The sequence below is a fragment of the Otolemur garnettii genome, unplaced genomic scaffold (assembly GCF_000181295.1).
Source record: "Otolemur garnettii isolate 467f Iridium unplaced genomic scaffold, OtoGar3 scaffold00015, whole genome shotgun sequence".
Taxonomy (NCBI): domain Eukaryota; kingdom Metazoa; phylum Chordata; class Mammalia; order Primates; family Galagidae; genus Otolemur; species Otolemur garnettii.
In genome coordinates, this window is record NW_003852410.1 from 24952061 (window position 1) to 24978143 (window position 26083).

At 42.2% G+C, this 26083-nt stretch overlaps 1 protein-coding gene across 6 annotated transcripts in view; it reads left to right on the top strand.

The window, feature by feature from the left end:
• CADPS (calcium dependent secretion activator) overlaps positions 1–26083 on the top strand; it is a 484159-nt gene that overhangs the window by 198052 nt on the left and 260024 nt on the right. For all 6 annotated transcript variants that reach the window (XM_003785525.1, XM_003785526.2, XM_003785527.2 and 3 more), the window contains 2 exons: positions 12867–12947; positions 25131–25364. In XM_003785525.1, coding sequence (XP_003785573.1) covers positions 12867–12947; positions 25131–25364 — 315 coding nt within the window. The remainder of the gene's footprint in view (positions 1–12866; positions 12948–25130; positions 25365–26083) is intronic.

The window sequence follows — 26083 nt, forward strand, 5'->3', positions numbered from 1 at the left end:
ATGTTTTATATGTCTTCTTATGTTTCCTAACTTCATTTGCAGTTAGATTAGGGCCACATGGTTATTTCCAGCAAACAGGCTATGAATTCTCCATGCTCTATATTCTCCTGTTGCAATGAGCCTGGAAGCCACTGTCAAGGTGACAGAGTCCAACATGGTGGTGCTTCTATCAGCCTGGATCCCTGAGTGATTCTGTGAGAAAGTCCCTCATAATTGGCACTGAACACAAAGAATAAGCAAGTTACTGCATTAAGCAGTAACCCTGACATTTCAGGGTTAATTTGTTACCAAGCAATAAATTAATGTATTCTAACTTATTTCCCCTTTTTAATTTACTTTTTCAGTATTTATGTTTGTTTTCAGCACAACAAATGATTATCCTTACTTAACGATTGACATGAGATAATTGACCTCAACTTCATAAAAAATATACAACCTTGCACATCGGCCTTGTTGAATATGAGAAGACTAGACATCTATGATACAGTCCAACAGCTGTAAGTTAAGAACTGTCACGTGTTAGAATATATGACTCAGATGCTTTTGGTCAGCTATAGTGCAAAATACAGTATATTTTATGAAGGAAGCATTTAATAAATGCTGATAATATAATTTGGGCTTGTTTAAATCATTCTTATTCTCCCATGTATTGGAGAATTTGGGGCCTCACTGTTTTTATTTATAATATTGCCACTTCCTCTTATCCATAGACACTTTTAAAAAGACTAACAAATATATATATATATATACTTGGTTATGGATTTGATCCTAGGAACTAACCGAGGGGCTTTTAACAGGTTTAATCAGGGTAAAAACCTACCCTTACTAAATATTTTTGACTTTGAACAATGATAACACCAAAGTAAACACACTCTTCAGGGCAGGCAAAGTGAGATAATGATATAGCTGAGTAGACTTATGAATAGAGCAAATTTCAGTCAGGTACTTGCCTAATAATCAGCCAGGGACTGGAAATTAAGCACATCTTATATTTGTGACATGCACTCGAAGGAAACAGCAGTGCATGTGACAATCCTCATGTAACCAGGAAATTATACTTCCTCACCTTAATTTTAATTGGCATGGGCGCCTCCATGATTTGCAGATCTGGCTGTTCACGGCTGCTTGAGAACTAACTCTCTTACACACTCACATGTGCACACACACATTCACTAAAGCCATGACTGTACCAGCTGGAAAACTATTTCATTTTTTGACCTTGTGAGTAACTTTTATACAGTGTTATCAATATTTGTAAATGAAGTTCATTTTCCCTTAAAATAAAGAGCTGGCATATTTAGTAAAAGCATTCAATTTTATGAGAGGCACTTTCGATATCACTGGATGGCTGTTTTCTGGATTTCCTGTTAAGTGCAGTACTTTTGCCATTTATGAATTGCTTTTTACCAGGACCTGATGCTGCCTAACAAACAAAATTATTCAAGAGCACAAAAAAGCATTTTATTTCCTATAATATTCCCATCTAAATCTCCAGAGAATAAGATCTCCTCTGGCTCATTTTGAACAAATGACCTTTTCCCAGCAAATCAGCTGCCTGAACATAATTTCAGAAATTGGTGAAAATTAAATTCAAGAACCAATGACAATGAAAAGAATCATTTACTTTTGTGTAATTCTGTACTAGTTTTGATTTAAAAAAAAAAAAAAACTTTCTGCTATTGAAAGAATCCTGAAAGTTAGCAAGTTCTGTGCTTATCCTGCTTTTCACAGCTGGTAACACAACACCTAGAACAAAGTAGGTCTTTGATGAATGCCTTTAAAATGGTACACTGAGTATTAATATTCCCTGTTTCCAGATGAAGAAACTGAAACTCCCAGAGTTTAACTGAATCACACCTCATTATTCACACCACCTTAGTCAGTTATTTGCTGTCCGCTTTGTACTTAAATACCTATACTTAGTCATCAAAATTTAATGAGTTTAAACTGTTTGCATTTAGATTTCTATTTAGGTCGTGATTTGGACACCTATTATCTGTCAGAAGGCACCACACCAAGTGCTTGGATAAACAGTCCACTAACTCATCAAAACATCCCTGCCAAGTAGATATTATTATCTCCAACTCAAATTTAGCTGTGCAAATATTTCTTTCTGCTTACTGTATATCAGTCACTGGAGACTTTTACAATGAACAAGACAGGCAAAGCCTTTATCCTCCAGGCATTCACAGCCTGGCAGAGAACCTAACAAAAAGCAAATCATACAAATGTTGTGGAGGTGATGAAAGAGGAGGTTCAGGGTGCTATAGAGGGACCTCCAAGAGGCACCCCTAAGATCAAGAAACCCTCAAAGGAAGCAACGCTGAGGCCAGACCCTGGACTAATGATTTAGTGTTAGCCAGACTGAGAGGACAGAGGAGGGGAGAGTGTGTACATCAGCCAGGTGCCAAGCGAGAATATCATGTCTGAGAACCTAAGGATGCATAGAATGGCCTAAGCCTTGACAACAAGACGGGGTAGTGGAGGTGAGAGTGGAAAGCTGTGCGGAAGCCAGATGGCCACACTCCTGAAGCTTTGATGAGGTCCTTAGCCTCCTACTGTGAGGAAAATGGGCCCTTACTGGAGGGTCTTAGGCAGGAGAGAAACATGAGCAAAGGCATCTTCTGAAAAGAATGAGCAGCCTGCCCTGCCTTGCGGAGAGTGAGGTAGGCCTTTGTTCCTCCTGTGTGGTTTGCAGCATCAGCACCACCAGGAGCATTAGAAAGGCATATTCTGTGGTCTTACCCCAGACCTCCTGAATAAAAACACTCCAAGGCTGAGGCCCAAGATTCTGTGTTTTAACTAGTTCTCTGATTGATTTATATGGGCACAAAGGTTTGAGAACCACTGGATTTTGTAAAGGTTCTCAATTTTTGCTATGCATTGGAGTCACCTAGAGCAATGATTTTCAACCGGTGTGCTACGGCATACTGGCGTGCTGTGAGAGAATCTTCGGTGTGCCATGAAAATTAAAAATTAAGTTATTTTCAAAAGAAGTTCAAAGCCCACTAAGCATATTCTTTTTTTTTAGTCTTTTGTTTGATCAACATAATTCAAGCATGCTATGGAAGTTTAACTGGAGGTTCGTGTGCCATGAGATTAAAAAAAGTTTGAAAAACACTGACTTAGAAAAAAAAAAGAAAAGAAAAATATTGCTGCCTGAGATCAACCCAGGGGGTTGTCTGATTTAGTTGTTCTAGGTACAGCCTCAACATCAGGGTTGCTTTTTAACTATGTCTGAAAATTCTAATGTGTAGCCAGGATGGAGACCTGCTGTATCAGAGGGAAGCCAGAGAGGATGCAGGTGAAATCTGTAGTCCAGGATGGAGGTGGTAGCAGCCTGGCCTAGAAAAGTGGATAAACAGAGTGGAGAGATTCCAGAGATATTTGGGATTTGCTCATCTATGGGAGGAAAGACCCAGGCTAGCACCCTGCATCTTCTCTTGACCAAACCACCTGCTTCCTCCTACCCTGGGTTTTGGCACTGGTAGCTACACTCCCACCCAGAAAGATAAGGCCTGCTTTCTTCACTGAATGGCTTCTGTTCCCTCTGCCTTCAGGACAGTGCAGGTGAAGTGGACTAATCTGTAAAGATTGTTAAGATGATGCATTTAAAACACATACACAGCTGTGTGCTCTATGCTGGATAAAAACTGTAGACTCTGGACTCAGGATTGCTAAATTATAGCCCTAACCTTGCAAAGCCCTCCTGTTCAAGGCGTCGTGCTAAGTGCTTTATGAGCACTATCTCCTTTCATTCTCATAACAAGCCTCTGCTGTTAGCATTGGTAGGACTCCCACTTTGTAAATGAGGCCACAGACTTCAAGAGCTCAGTACATTGTCCAGTGTTACGGAGCTGGCAAGTGGCAGAGCAAGCATTTGAGGCCAGATCAGACTGCTTCTGGTTCCTGGGTCTCTGACCACCGTGCCCTATGGCTGACCTAGTCAGGGAGGGCATTCTAAGATACACAACCCTGGACTGGGTAGCCATGCTTGGCTAAAGTCATCAAGGAGGGCTTCTTGAAGAAAGAAAATCTGAAACCAGACACTGAATGATGTGTCAGATTTGAAAGGATACCAAGAAGAAGGGAGGTCATTTCAGGACTAGGGTGGGAATGAGGAAAGACTGGCTGAGTGCTACAGGATCGTAACAAAGTAGATTGGTTTTCTGTTTGGGTTTTTTTTTTTTTTTAAATGTATTTTCTTGCTGCCTGTTCAGAGAATTGCTGCATTTGGAGCTCTTGGGTTATATTTACTGCATCGCCAGAAGCCAGCAGAGACATAAAACCGGTGACTCAAATGCAGGCGCGTTCTCATTGGCTGGCAAAACTAGGTTCTAAAACCTGCATTTTGCAATCAAGGAGAAGTGCACCCTTCAAATGGAAACTTTGACCTGCTCAAGGTCTTTTCTTGGAGAGGAAATGGGGAATGGTTAAGAAAGGCATAAGCGATCTTATTTTAACTCTCCCACAAATGAGATATTATCTCCTTGAATGATTTTTATAAAAGCGGAATGTAATTGATTATGCAGGGGACACCAAGCTCCATGTTCTTTCTACAAATAATCCTGGGAGAGAGCCCTTAGTCAAGACTCAGATGGACAGTGAGGCTGCAGATTTCACTGGATTCTCTTCCATTAATAATAATAGGAATGTATATTTACAATGTGTCTGACCTCCACTGTGTGAATATGTGTATTGTCATCATGACTGTGGCCTCCAAGGTTATTATTTTCAATCCACAGATACAGATGTTCAGAGATGTTGAGCACCTGGCCCTGGTCACCCAGTGGGCACATGACACAAACAGCGTTATAGCCTAAGTTTTCTGATTCTGACAGGCATGCTTTGTTATCTCCTAAGGATTACTCTCTATTCGGAGTCACTTATCTCTGGAACCACAGGCAAACTCTTAACCTTTTAAAGCTTGGTTTCTTACTCAAAAGAGGGAAATCTGTTCTGCTTCTTTAAGTGTCAGCGTTGGAATTCAGGAATGCAGGCTGCTAAGATTACTGACTATATCAGCACAGCAAGCATTCTGCCAATTATCACACAGGCACCATCTTGTTTAATCTCTTATCAATCCTGGGAGGGAGAGAGGATTATTACTATTGCCATTTTAGAGTTAAAGCAGTCGAAATAAATTAAAAGCTAAGGCTCAGAAGCATCCAGTCACTTGCCCAAGATCCATTCAGCTTTAATGTGGAAAGGCAAGGATTTCAACCTGGACAGTGGAGGCTGTCTGTGTTCTATTAATGGTGGACACACAGGAGACACAGGCTATAGGAGATGATAGGAAAGGAATTTGGAGACAGCAGCTGGACAGCAAATGCTGTAATATAGTCACAGTCCAAGCCTCAGTATATTCTTAAGTCAAGAGCTCAGGCACCCCATCTCCTGGATAGGAACTGACACTGCCCCAGCAGTAACTTTCCAGATTGCCATGTACCAAGCAGCCAGCATTTGCTGGAGCAGTTTGTCTCTGAAGGAGGAGAAAGTACATGGTGCTGTGGAGGAGAGGTGGGCCGCGCCAGCTATAGGAGCGCTTAGGGGAAGGCTCCTCTGCCTTCCTCTGCAGTGGCTCTCAGCAGCTTCTGTCTTAGACACTAATCCCTGGGAATCCAGGCACCAGGCTAGAAAGTAGAAAGGAAATGAAATGAACAGATTGAGCTAATCCAAGGGCAACAGGTAGCTTTCACTGTAGCTGCTTACAGGGATCTCTGCTTCCCTCTCACAAAGCCCAGAATTAAGGATGCCTTGCAAAGAATATGACAAGTTAGAGGCCAGCAAAGTTCACTTTACCTCTTCTTCAGAGAATGACCCTTTGTGGGACACAGCCACTAAGCGGCAAGATACAGAAACTAGAAGTTGGCAGATTGGGGATTTGGTCCCAGCTCTCTGGATGATTATTGTGGGCAGGTCGCTCTTCTCCCTTGGTCACAGTTAATTAACACCATCCTGCAGTGGGGCTTGCTGCCCCTTTATTCTGCCACCAGGCATTTACTCAGAGCCCACCCTGTACTTGTCACCAAGCAGCACCTATAGATACAGGTGCCAGGGACACAGGGCTAAGCAACATCACACCATCCCTGACCTCCTGGAGCTTATAGTCTAGTAGGCAAATATCAAAAACTCACATGACACTGTGATAAGTGCTAATAAAGGAGAGATGTAGAATGTGGCAAGAGAGATTCTCTGAGTCTGGAGGGGTCTGGAAAGAGTTTGCTGCAAAGCTAAAGGCTTTACCAGTCAGACAGGAAACGAGGAAGAGTGCTCCAGGTATGAGAATAGCCCGTGCGGACGCCTGGCAGCAGGAGGACACCAGCCTTTCCAGAGGCCTCAGCAAAGGACTCCAAGGAGCACATGGAGGGATGGTGTGGGGCCCAAGAGGCTGCAGAGTTCAGCCCAAAGTCACGACTCTACCACTAAAGCTCCTTCCAGCTGGTCAGGATTATTTTCATTTCAATCCTGAGGCTGAAGTTGGTTCATTTACTCTGAGGCTGAGAACCATAAATTTTTCCTGAAAGCAGAACAATTATTCAAATAATGCATAAAGTAATCTGTCTGTTCCCGGTATTTGAATCACATCCTCCCTTGGCTTGACTAACGGCTGCCCATTGGCAGTGATAATGATGACTTTGGGAGAGTCCAGAGAATTCTTCCATCGCATAAGTACCAGAGAAGTCAGTTACCCCCTGGGAAAGCTGGTACCCAACGACGTCTCCCAGGCACACTGTCAAGGCCAATCCTCTAGGGACTCTGAGGCTAATGAGGAGGCTCCAAACCCAGGCCCCAGGATAATTTCTTTATCAACCTAGAGGTCAGACAGGACATTCCCAGGTGGGCTTCTCTTTTCTGAGATCTATTTTCTTAGTGGGTTTGCTTCCCTCCCACCCACAAACAAAAAAAGTGAATCATGCAAGAGAATCGACTAGGTGCCAACATGTGTTCCTGGGTATTCAGATGTGTTCCACACGGGCAGACAGGTTAGGAGGATGTGGGGCTGCGTGAGGATGGCTTGGGCTAGGCGTCTTACTAATGTGTCCTGTGGCTCTCCGCAAAGAGTACAGAAGAAGCAGGGCTTCCAGACTGTCTGTGGCTGCAGAACACTTTCTCATGAGGATCTAGATGCCCCAGAGGACTGATGTTCCCTAGTATATAACTTTGGAAAATACTCATCTCATCTTTTCTTAGCATCCTGCTAAGAAAGCTCACATAAAAGCTTACAGCTTGTCATTTCTCAGAATGGACTGTGGGAAGAGAGTTATGACTTTGGCCCAAGATCCCACAGTGAAGGGCAAATCAAGGACCAGAACATAGTCTCCTAACATCCATTCCAGAATTCCAGGGCACCCTGCCACCCTCTGGCTTCTTTCATAAATCCACAAAGGCAGGGAGGAGGGTTAATATGTGCTGAGCACCCATTCTGAAATAGGGATAGCTCCGGAAACTATTTGCCGAACTATAGGACCTACTGTGCACCAGCACCACACTCGGCGCTTAGATGCTTATCATCTGATGTAATCCCAAAACCGTGTGAGGGTAACTTATCCCAGTTTTACGGACAAGGAAACTGAGACTTAAAAATATTCAATTGCATGTTCAATTCCTTTCAGTAAAAAAATCACAAAGCCAAGTTTTGGACCCAAGTAGGTCCCCTTTCTCTTCAATGATGTACTTCATTGTCTCATTTTGTCTTTTCAAAAGACGAAAATAATTTCCACTTTGTAGGTAAAGACGTGGAGGCTCAGCAAGGTCAGGAGACTTGACAAGGTGGCACAGCTAAGGAGCAGGATAAATGGGCACAACCCCACTCTGCTGCATCTCAGGTCTGTGTTCAGCTGAGCCCTACAATCACAGTGATCTCAGTTCTCACCTCTGCACTGGCTGGAAGGGCACCTGCTATCCAGGAGCCAAGGCTCAGGAGATACCTGTCTGCACTTATGCAGCGCTGAGCTCAGTTCTCCATCACTTTAGAGGAAAAGCCCACGGAAATATTTCCCTTTGCTTGACTGACAAGTCAAAACAACAGCACTGTCTCTGTTTGACCTGTGCTAGTAGGAAGATTATTTGTCTAATTAGGTAAAGAGCTTTTATGCCCATGTACATTTCTGAACCCTAATGAGCTGTCTGTGTGAAAGGCTTGCCCTTGTCTTGGTAATCCAGCTGATCTTTCCTTTCCTCAGTGGAAAAGACCAGTGCAGTAAACAGAACCTCGTTTCCATGGAAGCTCATTCTCTGGCTTTTTTTTTTCCAGCACTTGAAAAGGTAATTACTTGATTTCTCTTGATATTTTTGGATTTCAGACAGTGGGGCCGTCAAGCTGGTTGGTTAAGGATGGCCTTCTCTATCATGCCCGGCTATTTTAGGGAGCTTCCGTTGCATTTCCCTTTTACCCTCTCTTCAGGTCATTAGCTGTCAGGCAGCAGTGTCTGCCTTCTGCTCTGTCCTGCTAATTAAAGTCTAACAGAGCAAAGGGATTCGACCCGCAAGAAGTGGGAAACACAGAAAAGCCCAGGAAATTTGTCAAGAGATGGGAGCCTCTGATCACATCACCTCCTCTGCATAGACTGTCAGACCAAGGCTCCACATCCACACCGGGGAAGGAAGCTGTCCCATCTGGCACTTCCTATCCTGATCATTTGACACCTCACTGTGGCCCCTGTCAGAAGTGCAGCCTGCATGGACTATTTTAATAACAGCACAAGTAATAGCAGCCACCATTTCCCCAGGGTTTTCTGGATGCCAAACACTGGACTGAGCATTTTATATCTATTGTCTAGTTAATTCTTATGGCATCATTAGGGAGAGTTAACCTGGTTATTCAGATGAGGCCCAAAGCACAGAGAGGATAAGTAATTTTCCCAAGGTCACACAGCTACTAAGTGGCAGAGCTAGGACAAGGATACATTCATTGCTATCATTACTTAGGGAGGAAATCTGGCCATGCTGTATAGCCTCCCCAGGAGAAATCAATTAGTCATGACAAGTGACAGAGGGTCAACATTTCTCTGCCAGCCGGTGGTGGCGCTCTATGTCAAATCAACCTGTATGTACAAGGAAAAAAGTGAGAGTGCCAGGAGATAATTGTCAGAATCAATTAGAACAAGGCACTTAAGAAGGAAGCCAACATCATGCAGGGCTAAAGAGTTCTGGGTTGAGGCAGAGCAGACTCAGCTTCAAATATACCACTTTACCAGCGATGTGAACTGTGGCATTTTTCTCGACCTTACCACTACTCAATTTTCCCTGTTAAAATGGGAATGATAATGGTGCCTATCTCATAAAGTTGCGTTTCACATGTGGGATTTCCCTAACTACTCTGTGGAATGTTTGTTTTGGGTGCAATAGTTGTGTAAAAGACAAAGTTTATGTGAAAAGACAAATGCAGTTAAATAGATTTTTTTGCTCTAGAATTTCTACTATGTATTATAAATTTTCAAGAGAGAGCAGCATTTCCTGATCCCTGAATCCTTCTTCCTCCAGGAAGCATATTAGCATCTACTTCTTGGGAGCCTTTAGAAAAGGTTAGAGAACAGGTCAGAGGGTAATTTGGTGTTTGGCACAGGTATCAGTAAATGCTAACCTTATGTCCAAATCATACCTGTTCTTGCTGGATGTAAGCTCCATGAAATTAGGGCCTAAGTGTTTCTGTTCTTTTCCATAAAATATTGATGAGCATATGAGTGAATAAGTGAATTAATGAAAGAAAGGCTACAGTAAGCTTAATGTCAACTTAGCCTGCCATCCTCATTGCCAGCATTCTCTGCTGTTTCCAGTTGCGTCCTGTGAGGCCGCTGAGAGAACTCAAATGCCTCTGGGAGATTCAGTAACGGTGCTGCTTCTGTGGGGCTGTGTTTTTGCCTTTCAGATTTAACCTGTTTTTTGGTTTTTTTTTTTTAAATAAGGGCTTATTTTATTTATTTATTGTTGCAGTTTTTGGCCAGGGTCGGGTTTGAACCTGCCACCTCCAGTATATGGGGCCGGCGCCCTACTCCTTGAGCCACAGGCGCCACCCCAGATTTAACCTGTGTGACCATGATATCTTCTAACAGAATCCTCAGCTTCAGCCCTGACCAAATCATTCTGCTGCTTCTCAGAGAAGCGGTGTAGAGAGCGGTGTTTCATTTGCATATGTGTTTTGAACAAAACAGCTCTGAGTGTGCCCAGTGAATTTACACCTGAATCTGAAGAACTCTTGGGCTTTCCAAGGGAATAAAAGAAAAGCAGCTCATTGGAGCTTAAAAACAGCACTGAAGACACCCTGTTTCCCACATAGGACTATCAGAAAGTGGTGATCAGGATAGAACACTGGTCAGTGTGACTGCTTTCAGGTGGCTCTTTCTACATTTGCTTATTTTATTTTATTTTATTGTTTTGAGACAGAGTCTCACTATGTTGCCCTCTGTAGAGTGCTGTGAGCTCACAGCAACCTCAAACTCTTGGGCTTAAGTGATTCTCTTGCCTCTGCCTCCCAAGTAGCTGGGACTACAGGTGCCCACCACAACACTTGGCTATTATCATTTTTGTTGCAATTGCCATTGTTTTAGATGGTCCTGGGCCAGGTTCGAACCCGCCAGCCTCGGTGCGTGTAGAGGGAACTGTAACCACTGTGCTATGGGCACCAAGCCTCTTCATTTGTTAGAGCAGTGTTCTTCAACCTTTTTTATCTCATGGCACACTTGAACCTATAGTTAACCTTCCACAGCACACTTAAATTATATTGGTCCAAAAGAAGGGTTTTTAAAAAAGATTATACTTACTGTGCTTTGAACTTCTTTCAAAAATAATTTAATGATCTTTAAAATTTTTGCAGCACACTGAAGATCCTCACATGCACCCCAGTTGAAAGTCGGTGATTTAGAGCGTGATTTCTCACTGGGGTTTTATGAGCTTTACGCAAAAAGAAAAACTTTAAGTTTCGGTTAAACAGCAGTTTGGTCCAAATGTAACAGATTTCTTTACACAAAACTTCTCAGAGCTTTTGTACCTTTCAACATGGCATTTTCCAAGCTTATCTGACCACTCTTCTAGAGCCCTTCTGAAAACCTTTCTTCAGAAGTATCTAGTATTGTTGTTCGGCTGAACATCCTTTGGAAAATGGTGCCTTAGAATATATTATCAAATGTTGCAATCCAGTGTTCATGATCTAGGAAACAGTCCTTCTCTCCAAAACTGTAGAAAAAAGAAGATAAAGCAATGCTAATTCCTGAATTCAATAGGGTGATAAAAATCACAGCATAAAGCCAGACGGATGTCTTATGTGTTTTGTAAAATAAACCAAAGGTTAATTATGATGTTTCAAAATTATCATTATAGGCCAGGTGCAATGCCTCCTGCCTGTAATCCTAGCTCTATAGGTGGCCAAGGTAGGAGGATCTCTTGAGCTCGGGAATTTGAGACTAGCCTGAGGAAAAATAAGACCCTATCTCTAATAAAAATAGAAAAGTCAGCTGAGCAAGTGCCTATAGTCCCAGCTAGTCTAGAGGCAGAGGCAGGAGGATCACTTCATTTTGAGGTTGCTGTAAGCTAGGCTTATGCCATGGCACTGTAGCCATGTGCCATGTGTGGGGTGGGAGGAAGATGAGGAGCCAATTTAGTGAGATGTTTTCTCAAAAAAAAAGTATTATTACTAATTTTCTAGTGCTATTATTGATATCATATTAGAAATAACTTATTTTTTATAGCATTGCATAGTATAGGTGAGAGTCTCTTTTTTGTAAGCACCGAGTTTAAAACTTCTGAGTAAAAATAAATTTTAGAAGACAGCAACTTAGAAAACTCATGTATTTTTTATGCTACTTTTTGTTGTGAGTTAATATATACCAAAAAGAGGAATTTTATTTGAATGTTACTGTTCCTTACTAAATGTTTCTGTGAATAAATAATAACATGCTGGGAAAGCAGACCCAGTAACACTTTGAAGGATAATGGTAGAGTTGTTTGGACATATGGAGATAATTTCAAATCCTAGAACAGGAATAACCAGCTATGGCCTGCCACCTGTTGTAAATAAAATTTTTTTGGAACACAATGGCTCTCGTTTACTTACACATTGTCTATTTCATACATGGTAGAGGAGTTGATTGATTGCGACAGAGAGCTTATGGTCTCAGAGCTTAAAGTTTTGATTATATGGCCCTTTAGAGAAATATGTGCTAATCATTTTCCCTTTCATATCTTTGTAGGAAGATGTGAAAAGGATGAAGATTTCATAACCAACTCCTTATTCTTTAGATGGGAAACTGAAAGCAGAGAAATTAGGGAATTGTCCAGATTTATTTTTTCTTGAGTGTTCTGATCTTTATATCCTACTAGCTCTCCTCTTTGGGGAAGACAAGAATAGATTTCAACTTAGATACCAACACTGGCTGATTGGAAGTAGCACTCTGGAGGACTGGTTGAGAAGGTCTCAGAGCTTTCTGAAGAGGAATACAATGACTAATTCATCTTCCATGGTCTGGCAGTGGTCTGGCATATCCCTGTGTGCACTGTGGATATGCACCACGCCTGCTCCCTTCTTTTCTAATAGTTTTATTACCATCTTCTTCTTTGTACATCTACCATATAAGCACTTTCTTCACTGGGCCAAAACAGAGGTGCTGCCTTGGGCCCTCATGAGAAACACTGTCGGCTAGCATTTCCGACGTGATTGATGTTCTGTGCAAGGTCATTTGATTGTCTCTTTTACCAAATGTCTACCACATTGTGCTTTGCCTAAAATTAACTTGGGATTACTCAAACTGGATCTTTTGGTTACCAGAGTCTGGTTTTTAGCAAAATATGCCAATGGAACACAGAGTGGGAGAGGGGCATGCAGAATTGTGACCCAAACTGAAAGTCTCAATGTTTGTGCTTTTGTGCAGCTGGACAATCCAGACGAGCAGGCAGCCCAGATTAGACGAGAGCTGGATGGACGTCTCCAGATGGCAGACCAGATAGCCAGGGTAAGGAAACATTCGGGATGTTTTCTGGGAACCAAGCCAAAGTCCCACTCAGGAAGCACACTGATTATTAAGAGGCTGCAGAAGACACAGCAGAGCAGCAGAGAGGAGGGAAGATGAGGATAGTCGCCTGGCTGGGCCCTCAACCCTCTTCTTCCAAGGCGAGCTCTCCCAGATACCACTTGCATTTTTCTTGGCTCCAGTGAAAATCCAAACTCAGGCTTCACCTTTCCTTTGAGTTCTAGATTCATATTTCCAACTGTCAATGGAACATTTCCACTTAAACACTCCCCTAGCACTTGAAGTTCAAAATCTAGCTCCTCATCTTCCTCCCACCCCACACATACCCACACTCACTCCTCTGCGTGTGTTCCGTATCCGATTCCTTTGGATGAAACTGCCTAGTCACTGACAATCGTTCTTTCCTGTCCACAACACTCCACGCTCGACCGGCCACACAGCCATCTTGCACTGCCTCTGCAGTGGGCCCGGGATTGCATCCCTGCTTTCCAGTCACACTGCTTGAGCTGTGGTCCAGGCCCTCACCTTCAGCATCTGGGTGCTGCCATGGCCTCCTGATAGGTATCCCTTGTTCCAGTCTCACCCCCTTCCTGTCCATCCTACACACAGTTGCCATTCTAAAACTCAAATGCAAACATCTCAAAATCCTTCAATAGATTGCCCTATTGTCCCAAACACAATAATATTCAAGGCTGGTAATCAGCAGACTATACTGTTCCTTATTAACTATGCCTCTCACAACTTTCCCACCAGAATCCCCCAATCCAGCTGCAGAGAATGTCTCCCTCTGAATAGACCAAGCCTTTTACAGACTTTTGTCTCTGTACCAACTGGGGTCTCAGCCTAGAATGACATTTCTTCACTCCTCCACTTAGCAAACTCACCTATTCAGCCAGCCTTCGAGACCTGACTCCTTCTCTAGAAGCTTAGCCATCAGTCAGCCCTCCCCACCCTTGGGCTCTGGCCAGACCTGTAGACCTTTATTATAGCAGGTCACTGAATGCTGATCATTTGTTTACGTGTCTGAGTCTCCCAGTAAGTAGAACGCCTCTAGGGTGAGGATCATTTCTTGGTGTCGAGACAACTAACTCTTATCTACTCTTACTGCCACCCCTGCCATTTGCCTTATTATCATTATTTTTTTATTAAATCATCACTGTGTACATTAATGCAGTCACGGGGTACAATGTGCTGGTTTCACATACAATTTGAAATGTTTTCATCAAACTAGTTAACATAGCCTTGTAATGCTAATGGTATCTATTGAGTGCTGACTCTGTGTTAAGCATGCTAAATGCTTTGTCTGCACCATCTCAGTCAATCCTAAAACAGTCCTCTAAGGATGTTTGACTTATCATCCTTGTTTCAGAGAAGGGAAAATCCAGGCAGAACATGATCGGCACTGGTAGAGGGGCTGCACTGGACCCTCAACATAAGTCTGTCTGAACATTAGGCTTGCTGCTAGGCTGAGGCCCTCACTTCTCGTGCTAAATTTAAGGGGGTTCCCATGAACTCAGGGATCAAATTAAATGATATCTTAATAAATTATTTTAAATTATAATTAATATCCCCAAATTGACAAAACAAAATATCAGTATGTTAAATAACAACTAGGTCCTACTTATTCCTGCTATAGCCACAAGCCGTGGGTGCACGTGAGGGTAGGGCTGTCAGAAACGGCAGGGAGGATGGACACAGGTAAACTTAGCACTCAGCCTCTCTCTTTGTAAAGAGAGGCATCTCACGGCTTGTAGGAAGGAATCCTACTGAAAGAGAAGTCAGAGAAAGATTCCAAGGCATATGAAAATCCTTCTGTTTGTGCTCAAGCACTTTCACTGAAATGTTTAGCGTCTTGTTTTTGGACACCTTTAAAGTTTATAGTCAAGTCAGTCTGGTGGCTGAAAATAGTATGCAATCAGGGATTTGGCTAAAGGTGGGTAAGAGGTTCTTATGTTTTTAAATCCTGCTTAATGTGGAAGTAAACATTAATAAGCCTTTAGAATTTACTTCTCCTGTAAACACAATGTCTCCTGTTAGGAGGATTATCCGTAAAATGGAGGTCATGTGGTCTGTTCCCCTGTCTTTTAAGCCACTATTACAGTTCTAACTAACAGGTATTCATCTGATATGAATAAAATCCACACACATATTTCAAAAACAAGCTCATGGCACCTTTATTTGAGTTGCTTTTTTACTTTGAGGCTTACCGTGATAATTTACAACTAGTGTTAGACTAATTTTAATTTTTAAAAGATCCCAAATGAACAATCGGCATATATGAGCCAACAGGCTTTTCTCTGAACAGTAGATCAAAGAACTCTCCCCCAGCCCATACCATTAAATATTCTGAAGCTAAGTAGGATGTTATCAACAGCTTAGAACTAAGCCTTCTTAGATAATGAAATAGGCAGTTAAAGTGAATCTTGGTTAGTGTTTACAGAAAATGAAGAATAACTAAAATATATGGAGGGATCCTCCCCAACACTGAGGATGCTGAGAATTTCCATGAATTAGACTTCCCGCTACTGTGTCCAGTTCATTTAGAAGTTGGTTTTCTTTTTTTTTTTTTTTTGAGACAGAGCCTCAAGCTGTCCCCCTGGGTAGAGTGCCGTGGCATTACAGCTCACAGCAACCTCCAACTCCTGGGCTCAAGCGAGTCTCCTGCCTCCGCCTCCCAAGTAGCTGGGACCACAGGCGCCCGCCACAACGCCCGGCTATTTTTTGGTTGCAGCTATCATTGTTGTTTGGCGGGTCCGGGCTGGGGATTCGAACCCGCCACCTTAGGTGTACATGGCTGGCGCCTTAGCTGGTTGAGCTATAGGCGCCGAGCCAGAAGTTGGTTTTCTTATTCTGAAATGTTCATTCATGCCATGGCCACCTTGCCACAACTGGTTGGTGCTACAGTGAGTTCTTCATCCAAAGGGAACAAATCACATTTCCCAGCCTTCCCTGGCCACAAGTGATTGGTCCAGAAATGGATACTTGATGCAAACTAAACCAATAAATCCCTTCCCAGGGGGGCTACTGACTGGGGCCACAGGGCTGTGCATTCCAGTGGTAGAAAGATGCCCACAGCCTTGTTCAGTTTTTCCATACAGGGAAAAGAATATGAAACAATAAAGCAAACAAACTCCTTTTCATAGGAGAGAAACAAAGATGGGGAAACAACACTGAAGTATCAAAGAGTCCTCAGATGTTTAAGATCCCTTGAGCCTTAGTCATGTATTTGCTTTCCCCTCAGTTTAGTAGGATTCCAAAACAATAAATTCTCCCTTTGCCTAAACCAGGCTGGCTAAAAGTTGCAAAATAGCTCACTACTAAAAATTAAATAAAATATCGAGATCGCGGATATTGGCTAGTTCACGAAGACATGTTGAAACAAAGCACCTCTGCTTATCTTCTTCTTTTAGCATGCCCTGATTTTTCTATTTCTGGCATCACAGTGATTTTTAGTGAAAATGTGCAATTCAACCCATATGGCTAAGTGTTATCTCCTGTAAATATCATCACCAGAAATTCCTGAATGTAGTTGTCATCCATCATATGTAATTCACTCTGTGCTCTGAATTTAAAAATGGGTGGAACACTGTTGATTGTAAATAAGAGGCACAAACTCAAAGGGGCTTATATAAAGGAGGAGATTGGGGATGGAGAAGTATCTCACAGACCCCATGGGCAAATTGCAGCCAGAATCTAGGAAGAAACCAGGGATCTCAGAGTGGTCAGGACTTCCCTTCCACCTCTTGTCTCTGTGTGTCATATTCAGTATCCTTTCCTTCTCTATAAAACAGCCTTCTTTTCTTCTCAAGGGAGAAGCATGGATATCCCATAGTTCCACATGTTTCTGGTATGGCCAAATAGAGAATCCTTTAGATAGTCATCCTTCCTCTCAAATCCTTCTCCGCCTCTCCTCTTACCCCTTTTCTCACTACTCCCTGCAAATTCACAAGTCTCATGAATTGGACCTTTGATTGGCCCAAATTGATTCAAATGCCAACCCCTAGTGAGGTCAACCAATCCACAGGGGAGAAGGGGTGAGAGTCTTCTTGAATATATGGATGCTGGAGATTTGTCACTTAGGGTGAGGGAAGAAAGCAGTAGGGCTGTGAGTAGCATGGGCATTATGAATTGGGAGACACTGTAGATGGACCCAGTAGCAGTAACTATCATTTATATAGTGTTTTCCTGTGTCCCAGACTCTCTCCCAAGCATTTCACATTTGAGAGTCTATCTAACCCTCCAACACCTTATGAGAAAGGTGCTAGTATTATCCCCAATTCATAGATGAGGAAGCTAAAGCAGAGACATGGGAGAACTTGGCCAAGGTCACTTGATGACAAGAATCTGGACTCTTCACCAGTATGATACTATCCTTATTCAATACCTTTCCAAACACAGGTCCTCACTATTTTCTTTCTCATCTCACCCCAAGTACCCAGCATGCCCTTCTGCTGCCCAGATGCCAGCATGCCCTTCATCCAGGTGTTCATCTCCCCTCATCTGGACTGCTCTCTCTGCTAATCAGTCCTTTATTAAATGTGCTAGGCACTGGCTGTGCAATTTCACATAAACTCTCATTTGGACCTGTGATGGACAGTCCTTGGAGTTACACTAATTTTCCCCAGTTTAAGCAAATCAAAGCGTTTCAGTGATATGCCCCAGTTCACTCAACTAGTAAGCAGGAGGCTGAGTCCTGTCATTCCAACTTTCATGCTATTTCTTTTGAGTAATCAGATAAGAGGCAGGAAGTTCCTTCCAGACAGGATTGCTCTCTGCCTCCTTCCTCTCTTCCTGACAGTTGCCCCTCCTAGAAGCTGCTTCCTTTACTCCACTACAAGTTGCTGTGTATTCCCTTCAGGTTGTCCAAAAGCCCCAGTGCAGCTACAGTGTTCAGCAGAACTGGCTCTTGAAATTCACAATCTCTCTACCTTAATTTTTTTGGAATCTGGAAAAGAGATCGTGGGAACCTCTGGTTGTTCTGCTAGTAGCATCTGTCACGTATTTCCACTGAAAGGATCATATTTGTCCTCTCTTCTTAGATGAAAACAGGGGCAAGAGAAAGCCGGCTTTCCATTTCCCACAACTTTGTACTGTAATCTATCAATTCAATCACCCTAACATCCCACAAATCATCAGACAGAGAAGCTGAACAAGAACATCAGACAGAGATGGTCTCACTATGAACATCAGTCACGCTGCCTTAGAAGTTCCGGGAAAAGATCTGAATGCATTTTTTTTTAAGCTGGTAGAAAAGACTTCTTAATCCCTGTTCAAACATTTTTCCAAATCCTCTCATGTTGATATTAAAGTGTTCCCAAATTTCACCCAGGAATTAAGTTCTAAGTTATTTAAATTAGGTGATCAAAAGTTGACATTAAAGCTTAAACAGGCAGATTGTGGCAAGAGTGCTACTGTGATATTTGCCAGTTCTTTTGGCCACATTTTAGGGTGAAATTCCAAAATTCTTGAGCTAATTATTTAAGGCAACTAATACAGCTTTTGTACTATGAGCGGCAGAGGTCTAGGAGCGAAACGCCATTGCTTTTTCAAGCTATCATTTGAAATGTGGAAATGCCATTTAGACTTCTCTTCTATGCCAGGCAAAATTAGCATCTCATACCCTGGCCCTATTACAAACTTCAGTAGAAATAATACCCAAATATTTCCCTGATGGAAAAATTCTGTTCTACATACTACCAAAAAATCAGATAGAAATGGAATCTTTTTCTAGCAGAAAATGAAACTAACCCCCAGTTTGCAAACTAATGTTGTATCTGGTGTTGTTCATGCTGTGTGTTGATGTAGCACTGGTGTCCAGCACACAGTAGTTGTTTATTTCAATTTATTACCTGAAAAAAAAAATGTGTATGAGGAACATTTCCCTGACTCTGGCCTTTGTCAGATAACTAAGAAACTAGGGAAATCTGAGTTCAAGGAAAAATCTAAATGCCAGAGAGGTCCTCTGAAGCTTGTTAAAGAGGAGAGAAGACCATCTAATTCACTAAAGCTGAGGAGGTAAGGTCAGTTGGGTAAAGAAGCCAATCCAAAAAACTCATGCCCGAGCCCAAAGTGCCTTCCAATGGGTGTGATACTGATTTTGACAAATTACTACCAAGACCTTCTTTCCCTCATTTAACATTCTCACCTCTTCCTGGTCTCTCTCTACACTCCCTACACTGTACATGTTGACTGGGTAATGGTGAGTGTCTTCTCTCCCTATACTCCCCTATGTTGTGTATGTTGACTGGGTAATAGTGAGTACCTTCTCTCCCTACACTCTCCTACACTGTGCGTGTTGACCGGGTAATGGTGAGTGCCTTCTCTCCCTACACTCCCCTACACTGTGCGTGTTGACTGGGTAATGGTGAGTGTCTTCTCTCCCTACACTCCCCTATGTTGTACATGTTGACTGGGTAATGGTGAGTGTCTTCTCTCCCTACTCTACCCTACATTGTACATGTTGACTGGGTAATGGTGAATGCCTTCTCTCCTTACACTACCCTACACTGTGCGTGTTGACTGAGTAATGGTGAATGCCTTCTGCCGAGCGCTACAAATCAGGGTGATGCATGCAGAGGGCACCATGTGAGAGACCCCATAGTATTGCCTCAGGTCTGTTGCCATTTGGAACCAGGTATTACCAGAGCTGAGAACATGGGCTCCAGAGCCAGTGTGCCAAGTTTCAAGCTCAATTCAACCAATTATTGCTTTCATTTTTATGCCTTATTTTCTTCCAAAAGATGAGGATAAGTAGCAAAACTTGTCTTAGTGGATTGTTGGAAGGTTTGGATGAGATAAAGGATATAATATATGTGAACTATTGTCCAAGACACTAGTCAGCACTTGGCAAATGCCAAAGAGCATCACTATCTGTCCTATAGTTACCGTTATCTCAGTAGTATTGTCATTAGTAGTGATGGTCATAGCATAGCACCTGGGTGTGTATGAGAGAGAGAGTAGTCAAAAAGTATTCATGTTTGTGATTATCTCTTACCCTTCACAATACTTCTATGATGTTTTTTATTTTCATTCATTTCAAATGCAGAATACAAAATTCAGATAGGTAAAGAAGTCTATCTAAAGTCCCAAAGCTAGTAAGTGGCATTCCAGGATTCAGAGTCAAGTCTGTTTCACAAACATGGACTGGACAAGGTTCCTTGGTGCCCTCCTGGTCCTCTGTGCATGGCTCTGTTGCTTCATGTGTCACACGATGTCCACTTAGTCACTTTCTGACATTTTCCCCCCAGCCCATCACTGCCCTGCTGACCCTTTCATCCCCAGTGACAACCGTGGCACCTGACACATGACAGGAGCCCTGGAAGTATCTGAGAGATTGGACTAAAGAGATGTGACATTGTTGGGAGCTCCTGAGTCTAGAAATGTCTGTTATTCACATCTCTCCTTCTGATCGCTTGCTGGTATATGTCATTTCAGCCTTTGGGGTGCAGGGAACCTCTCTTTGAGAGAGAGTAGACTGGTCAGCATCTCCTACACACACACCCCACTCATCCTCTCTGGGTAAAATCCAAAAACAGAAAAGAAAAGCCAATGGCTCAGGAAGGGAATGACTTTTAGAGCTTTCAAATGCTATTTTTCAAGATGTTCCAAAATCCCTCAAAGCATGAATAACCCTGGGAGAAATTGTCCTGAGGAGGCCATCCTTGTTGAGGAATATTATCAGCCCAAAACAAAAATAAATATCCAGCCAAAATTATCTTTGGAGGGCTTTGTTCACCCATGTGCTACGACTTCCATAAAGCAATGTGAATAAACAATTCTTTTGTCAAGGTTAATTTATTTTTCTGCCTGGAAAAGTAGCAATAGAGATGGACAACTGCATTTTCCTTATTTTGGCACAACTGCAGCTTGGAAATGTGTTTGTAATGGGTCTGCCACTGAATACTCTACTCAGGAACCTCAGCCTAGATTGACAGAATGCTATTTCTTTTCAAGGCTTAAGTACTCAGAGCAGAAAAATGGCCTTGTTTTCCTTGCAGACTTCAGTTTTATGAGCCACTTTTTATGATGTCATTAGGAACTGTCCAGGTTCTGGGAGGAGTGATCATTCTTTGGATTTTTCCAATATTGTGCTAGGTAAAATTTGGTGCAATCTAACCCTAGGCTACAATAGAGTTATCTGTGACCACTGGGTCATCTTCAAAAATATCAAGATTGCAGAGTTAAATGGTATTGAGTGAGTGCCAAACATGGGTGTAATAAGAAATACATTTGACCATACAGTCTCTCAAAGCTTCAGGAAAGAATCCACTGCACAAACACTGTTTCTCTCCACCCCCCTGGTAACTACAAAGCCAGCAACTGGCAGTAAAGTTCCGAAATACTACATCCTCCTCATACCATATAGTTCATTAGGATTTGGCCCTAATATGAGGAAGAAAGATATAGTTAATGTAATGACCTTTGAGCTCTTAGGATGCTACCTTTTTTTCCTTAGCAATCTTTAATGCAGTCCAGGGAGTACTCTTAGACCATGAGTTAACCTACTTTATTCTTTTCTTCATTCTACAAAAGGACCATGTTCCAAAGGAGATGAGGAAATATTGTGTGACTGTGTAAAGTTATATAGACCTTCTTAGATTCATGGTTGCCTATAATATTTTCCATAGGAAGGAGAAAAGAGCATTTGCTCTATCTTACACAACCAAATCCATTGGCATACTCTTCTCCATCCATCAGACCCTCAGCCCAAAGGTCACCTCCTCTGGGAAGCCACCCCTGATTCTCTCAGGAAGAACTCATATCTCATATTATGACATCTGCCTTGATGTTACATTGCATGTTGTTCTGGCCACTTGCTGTAGTAAGCATGAAGAAGAGCCACCTAGTGTCTGGCATTGTACTAAGAACAGTGTTTATGGCAATAAATGTTTTCTGAGTGTTGGTGGTCCAGAAACCAAGTCATCACAATCTCACAGACTTTTGCCCAAAGGATACCCAATTTCTAGGGCTCGAAGTTGTTCCTGATCAAGTCTAACGATAAGAAAAATCAAGTTCACTATGCAGAAGTTTTAGAGAAATAAGATTTTCAGGCTTTTTTTGCATTGACTCATTCCCAGCTCCTGCTGAGACCATCAGCCTATCATGTTATTTCAGAAGCATTCATCCTGCTTCTCCTCTCACATTCACCCACAGTGTGTCTAGAAACCACCACACAGTAGTAGGCTGAGCCCAATTTTAAAGCAGGAAATGATTTTGCTAAGAGGTTCCAGAAGGAACCAGTACTCCAAGGTTGCTGAGTAGATTTCAGACCCCCATGTTTTTTCATTTACATGCAAAAGCAGAATCTCAGTATTCTTCCAGAACTTAATTTGTCATCTCTCCACTTCCTCCTCACAGCTGAGTTTGAGCTACAGTGATATTTAATATGAACATTTTTGATAAGCTGTCAATCATTCACTCAACTCATAAGTATTGAATAGTTATTACGTGTCAAACATTATGCTGGTTAGTAAGAATTCATAAGGGGTTTCAAGATAGGTATGGCCCTGATTCGTGACCCAGCAGGGAAAACAAACATTAAACAAATAAATTTTACAATGGATTCATCAGTTATAACAAGTGGTCTTGGCCCTTTGGGTGCTATTATAGAACACCACTGATGGTTTATTAACTACAAAAATTTGTTTCTCACAGTGCTGGAGGCTGGGAAGTGCAAGGTCAAGGAACCAGCAGATTCAGTATCTGATGAGGGTCCACTTCCTGGTTCACAGACAGCCGTCTTTCACTATGTCTTCACGTGGTAGAAAGAGCAAATGAGCTCTCTAGGGCCTCTCTTATAAGGTCATTTATTCTACTCGTGAGGGCTCTGCCCTCATATCCGACCACCTCCCCAAGGACAAATGTGCACCGTCACACTGAGGATTAGGTTTCAGCATATGAATTTGGAGGGGACACAAACATTCAGCCCCTTGCAATAGACATTATCAAGAAGCTAAGCTAGTGAGTACAATAAAAGGACCAAACCTTGGGAAGTGAAGTTTAGAAGCTGAAATATGGAAGGTGACGAGAAGGCTGTGAGTTACCCAGAGAGGGGAGGGAAAAGGGGAACAACAGTTATGGAAAAAGACTGGCACAGCACAGAGATACCACCAGGCTCTATTCAGGGATGTCCAACCTGTGGGCTGCATTCAGATTTTTTGAGGACTTTTTTGCTTATCTGAGGTATCAAATACTGTGAAAAGTACACATGGACCCTTTCTATTGTTCAAAAGCTTTTGCAAGCATTTGGGTATTTACTGTGTGGCCCAAGACAACTCTTCTTATTCTTCTAATGTGTGCCAGAAAAGAAAAAGGTTGGACATCCCTGCTGTATAGGGAGAAACCACTATATGTATTTTACTGAAGTTTCAAAGTGGCAAGGAAGAACCACCACCAATTACTACTCACTAGTGGGTAAGGGAATTATGGAAAGGAAAATAGGAGCTTCTTACATAACCAAAATAGAAGAGGAATAACTAGGCCTGTGGGAATTAGAAGACCAGTAAAAGTCAAAGAGTTTGTAACTCTGGAAGCCTCTTCTCTCTCTCTCCTTTTCTTTCCTCTACCTCCGTACCTCTTTCCTCCTTTATGCCTCTGCCTCTTTCTCTCTTCTTTGGCAAGTGCCTTATTCTGTTTTGACCTGGTCCAAAATGGCAGTCAACTCTGAGTCTATATCATCTTACTATTTCAACCTCACCAGGTAATTGTAATGTTAATGCATCTCACTTCAATTGCTTGAGAGAGTAAATCTGAATAATGGCTGGCCATTTAACAGAATTAGTTGGTTGACTTTGAGACAGGTGCGCATGTGCTAGCCATCTGAATTTTTGTCACATAGGACTGTCAAACCAATTCATGTTCCTTGTGATCTAGGTGGACTTCTAACCCCCAGCCACAGGGATGGAGGACACAACTCATGCCCAACCAAATCAGTGCAGCATAGTGTTGGCTATAAAAATCGATTCAAATTATGTATATAAGTTAGACTTGGGGTGAGAATTCTGGAATGAAAACTTTGCATCTTCCATGGACATTACAAGAGAAAACAATCACTCTTCCTCTAGATAGCATGACGTGACATTGTGAGGGCCAGGCCCATAGCAACGTTTCTGGGACATTAAAGGAGATAGGTTGAGCATGGAGCCACCCCAGAAGAACCAAACCCAGGATGTTGAGGAAAAATTCAGTTGTGATGACATGATCCAAGCCATGATTCCAGCTTTATTTCCAATTGGATATACTTTAGGATATTTCCTAACTAATCAAATTTTTGTTGTTGTTTAAGCCAGTTTGAGTTTGCCTGGGGGCCATGGGTGGAGGGGTGTCATTTTAAAAAAAAAGTCAAACTGAATTGGCTTGCTTCATACCCATAAGTTCCAGAGCAAGGCTGGGGAGGGCAAATTCATGCTCTATGTGGGAAATGATTCCTTGAGAAGGTGATTAAACCAAAGCATACTCAAGGTTCCTGGACAACTTGAAGGCAGAAAGCCACAATAGCATGGCTAGAGTGTGTTGCCATTACAACCTAATTCCTGAGCAAGGAGGAAAAAAGCACAGGTCAGTTCTGGTACTAAATTGTTCTATCTTCTTTTCAAAGGATTGTAGTCACATTTTTTATCACTTCATTAATTTTTTTTTATTTTTTCTTGCAAACTATAACTATTCTTCTTGGAAATAGCCACAGACTATCTTTGAAACGTCTCAAATGAGCTCCCTCTGAATTATTCATGTGAGAAAAATCTCTATCGATATCCAAAAATAGGGTGTCTTTCTGTTTCCATAACTTAAAAACAACTGACTGTATTTTGCTAAGAAGAAAAACTGCACTGAAACCAGACTTTAAAAAAATCACCCTATTTTTCTTCCCCCCAATCAAATTTGCTGTAGAAAATGGAGGACAAGACAGAACTATAATAGAGTATTTGACTGTTTCTTGCTATATGTTTATGTATGTGTTTCTTACCTGTTAGAATTTTTAAATAACCAAAAGGCAGGCAGCTGCCTACTCCACTAGGCTGAATATTTTTCTCGTGCAAGGCCATGAAATCTAGGTGAATTTGACTAGTAGTGTATATGATGCTAACTCTGGGCTGTGAGACAAAACCCTTCTGTGCAAATTAGGTCTCTGTTTACTCCTTTGCTCATACTTTCCTTTTTCTTCACAAGGAACGCAAATTTCCCAAGTTTGTATCCAAAGAAATGGAAAACACATACATTGAGGAGCTGAAGTCCTCTGTCAACTTGCTCATGGCCAACTTGGAGAGCATGCCAGTATCGAAAGGTGGGGAATTCAAGCTCCAGAAACTCAAACGCAGCCACAACGCCTCCATCATCGACATGGGCGAGGAGAGTGAGAACCAGCTCTCCAAGTCAGACGTCGTGCTGTCTTTCTCCTTGGAGGTAAAAAGCCCTAAGCCCTTGAAAGTTTCTTGGCACTGCAAGCAGGACATGGGTGATTAGATGCATCACAATCAGCTTGTTTTCCCCCCTGCACCCCAGAAGCAGTTATTAAAATAGCTGCATGCCAAGCATAGGTCAGCTAATCAGCAAATGAGTCCTCATCTCCAGAAGCCCACATTTTTCTTAGGGAAATACAATCTTAAGAACCATCTACTAAATATAATCTTGCATTACTTTTCCTGTCCTAAAACAGTGCTGAAGGATTTTGTAAAGGCCTTATGGTGCAGTTTAGAAAGTTTAAAACTTGGCAAGCTGTGTTACAGGTGAGGGAGAGGCCACCTATATCTAGCATCGTTTCATGGTGCATTGTCTATTTTCTTGTCCATTATCTTTCCTGTTGGCTATGTGGTAGACAGTAGCTTATTGTGGTACAGACTTTTATTAGTTTATTTCAGCAACCAAAGGTAGCACCCATTCAGGCCAGGATTAGGGCAGAATTCTTAATTATGCAAATTCCTGGGTACCATCCAGACCTATGGAACCAGAGTCTCTAGGGCAGCTGTTCTCAACCTGTGGGTGGCGACCCACAGGAACTGTATTAAAGGGCCACGGCACGAGGAAGGTTGAGAAACCACTGCTCTGGGGTATAGAAATATAAAATCATGCGGCCACTTTGGAAAATAGGTTAGCATTTTCTCAAAGAGTTAAACATAAACCTG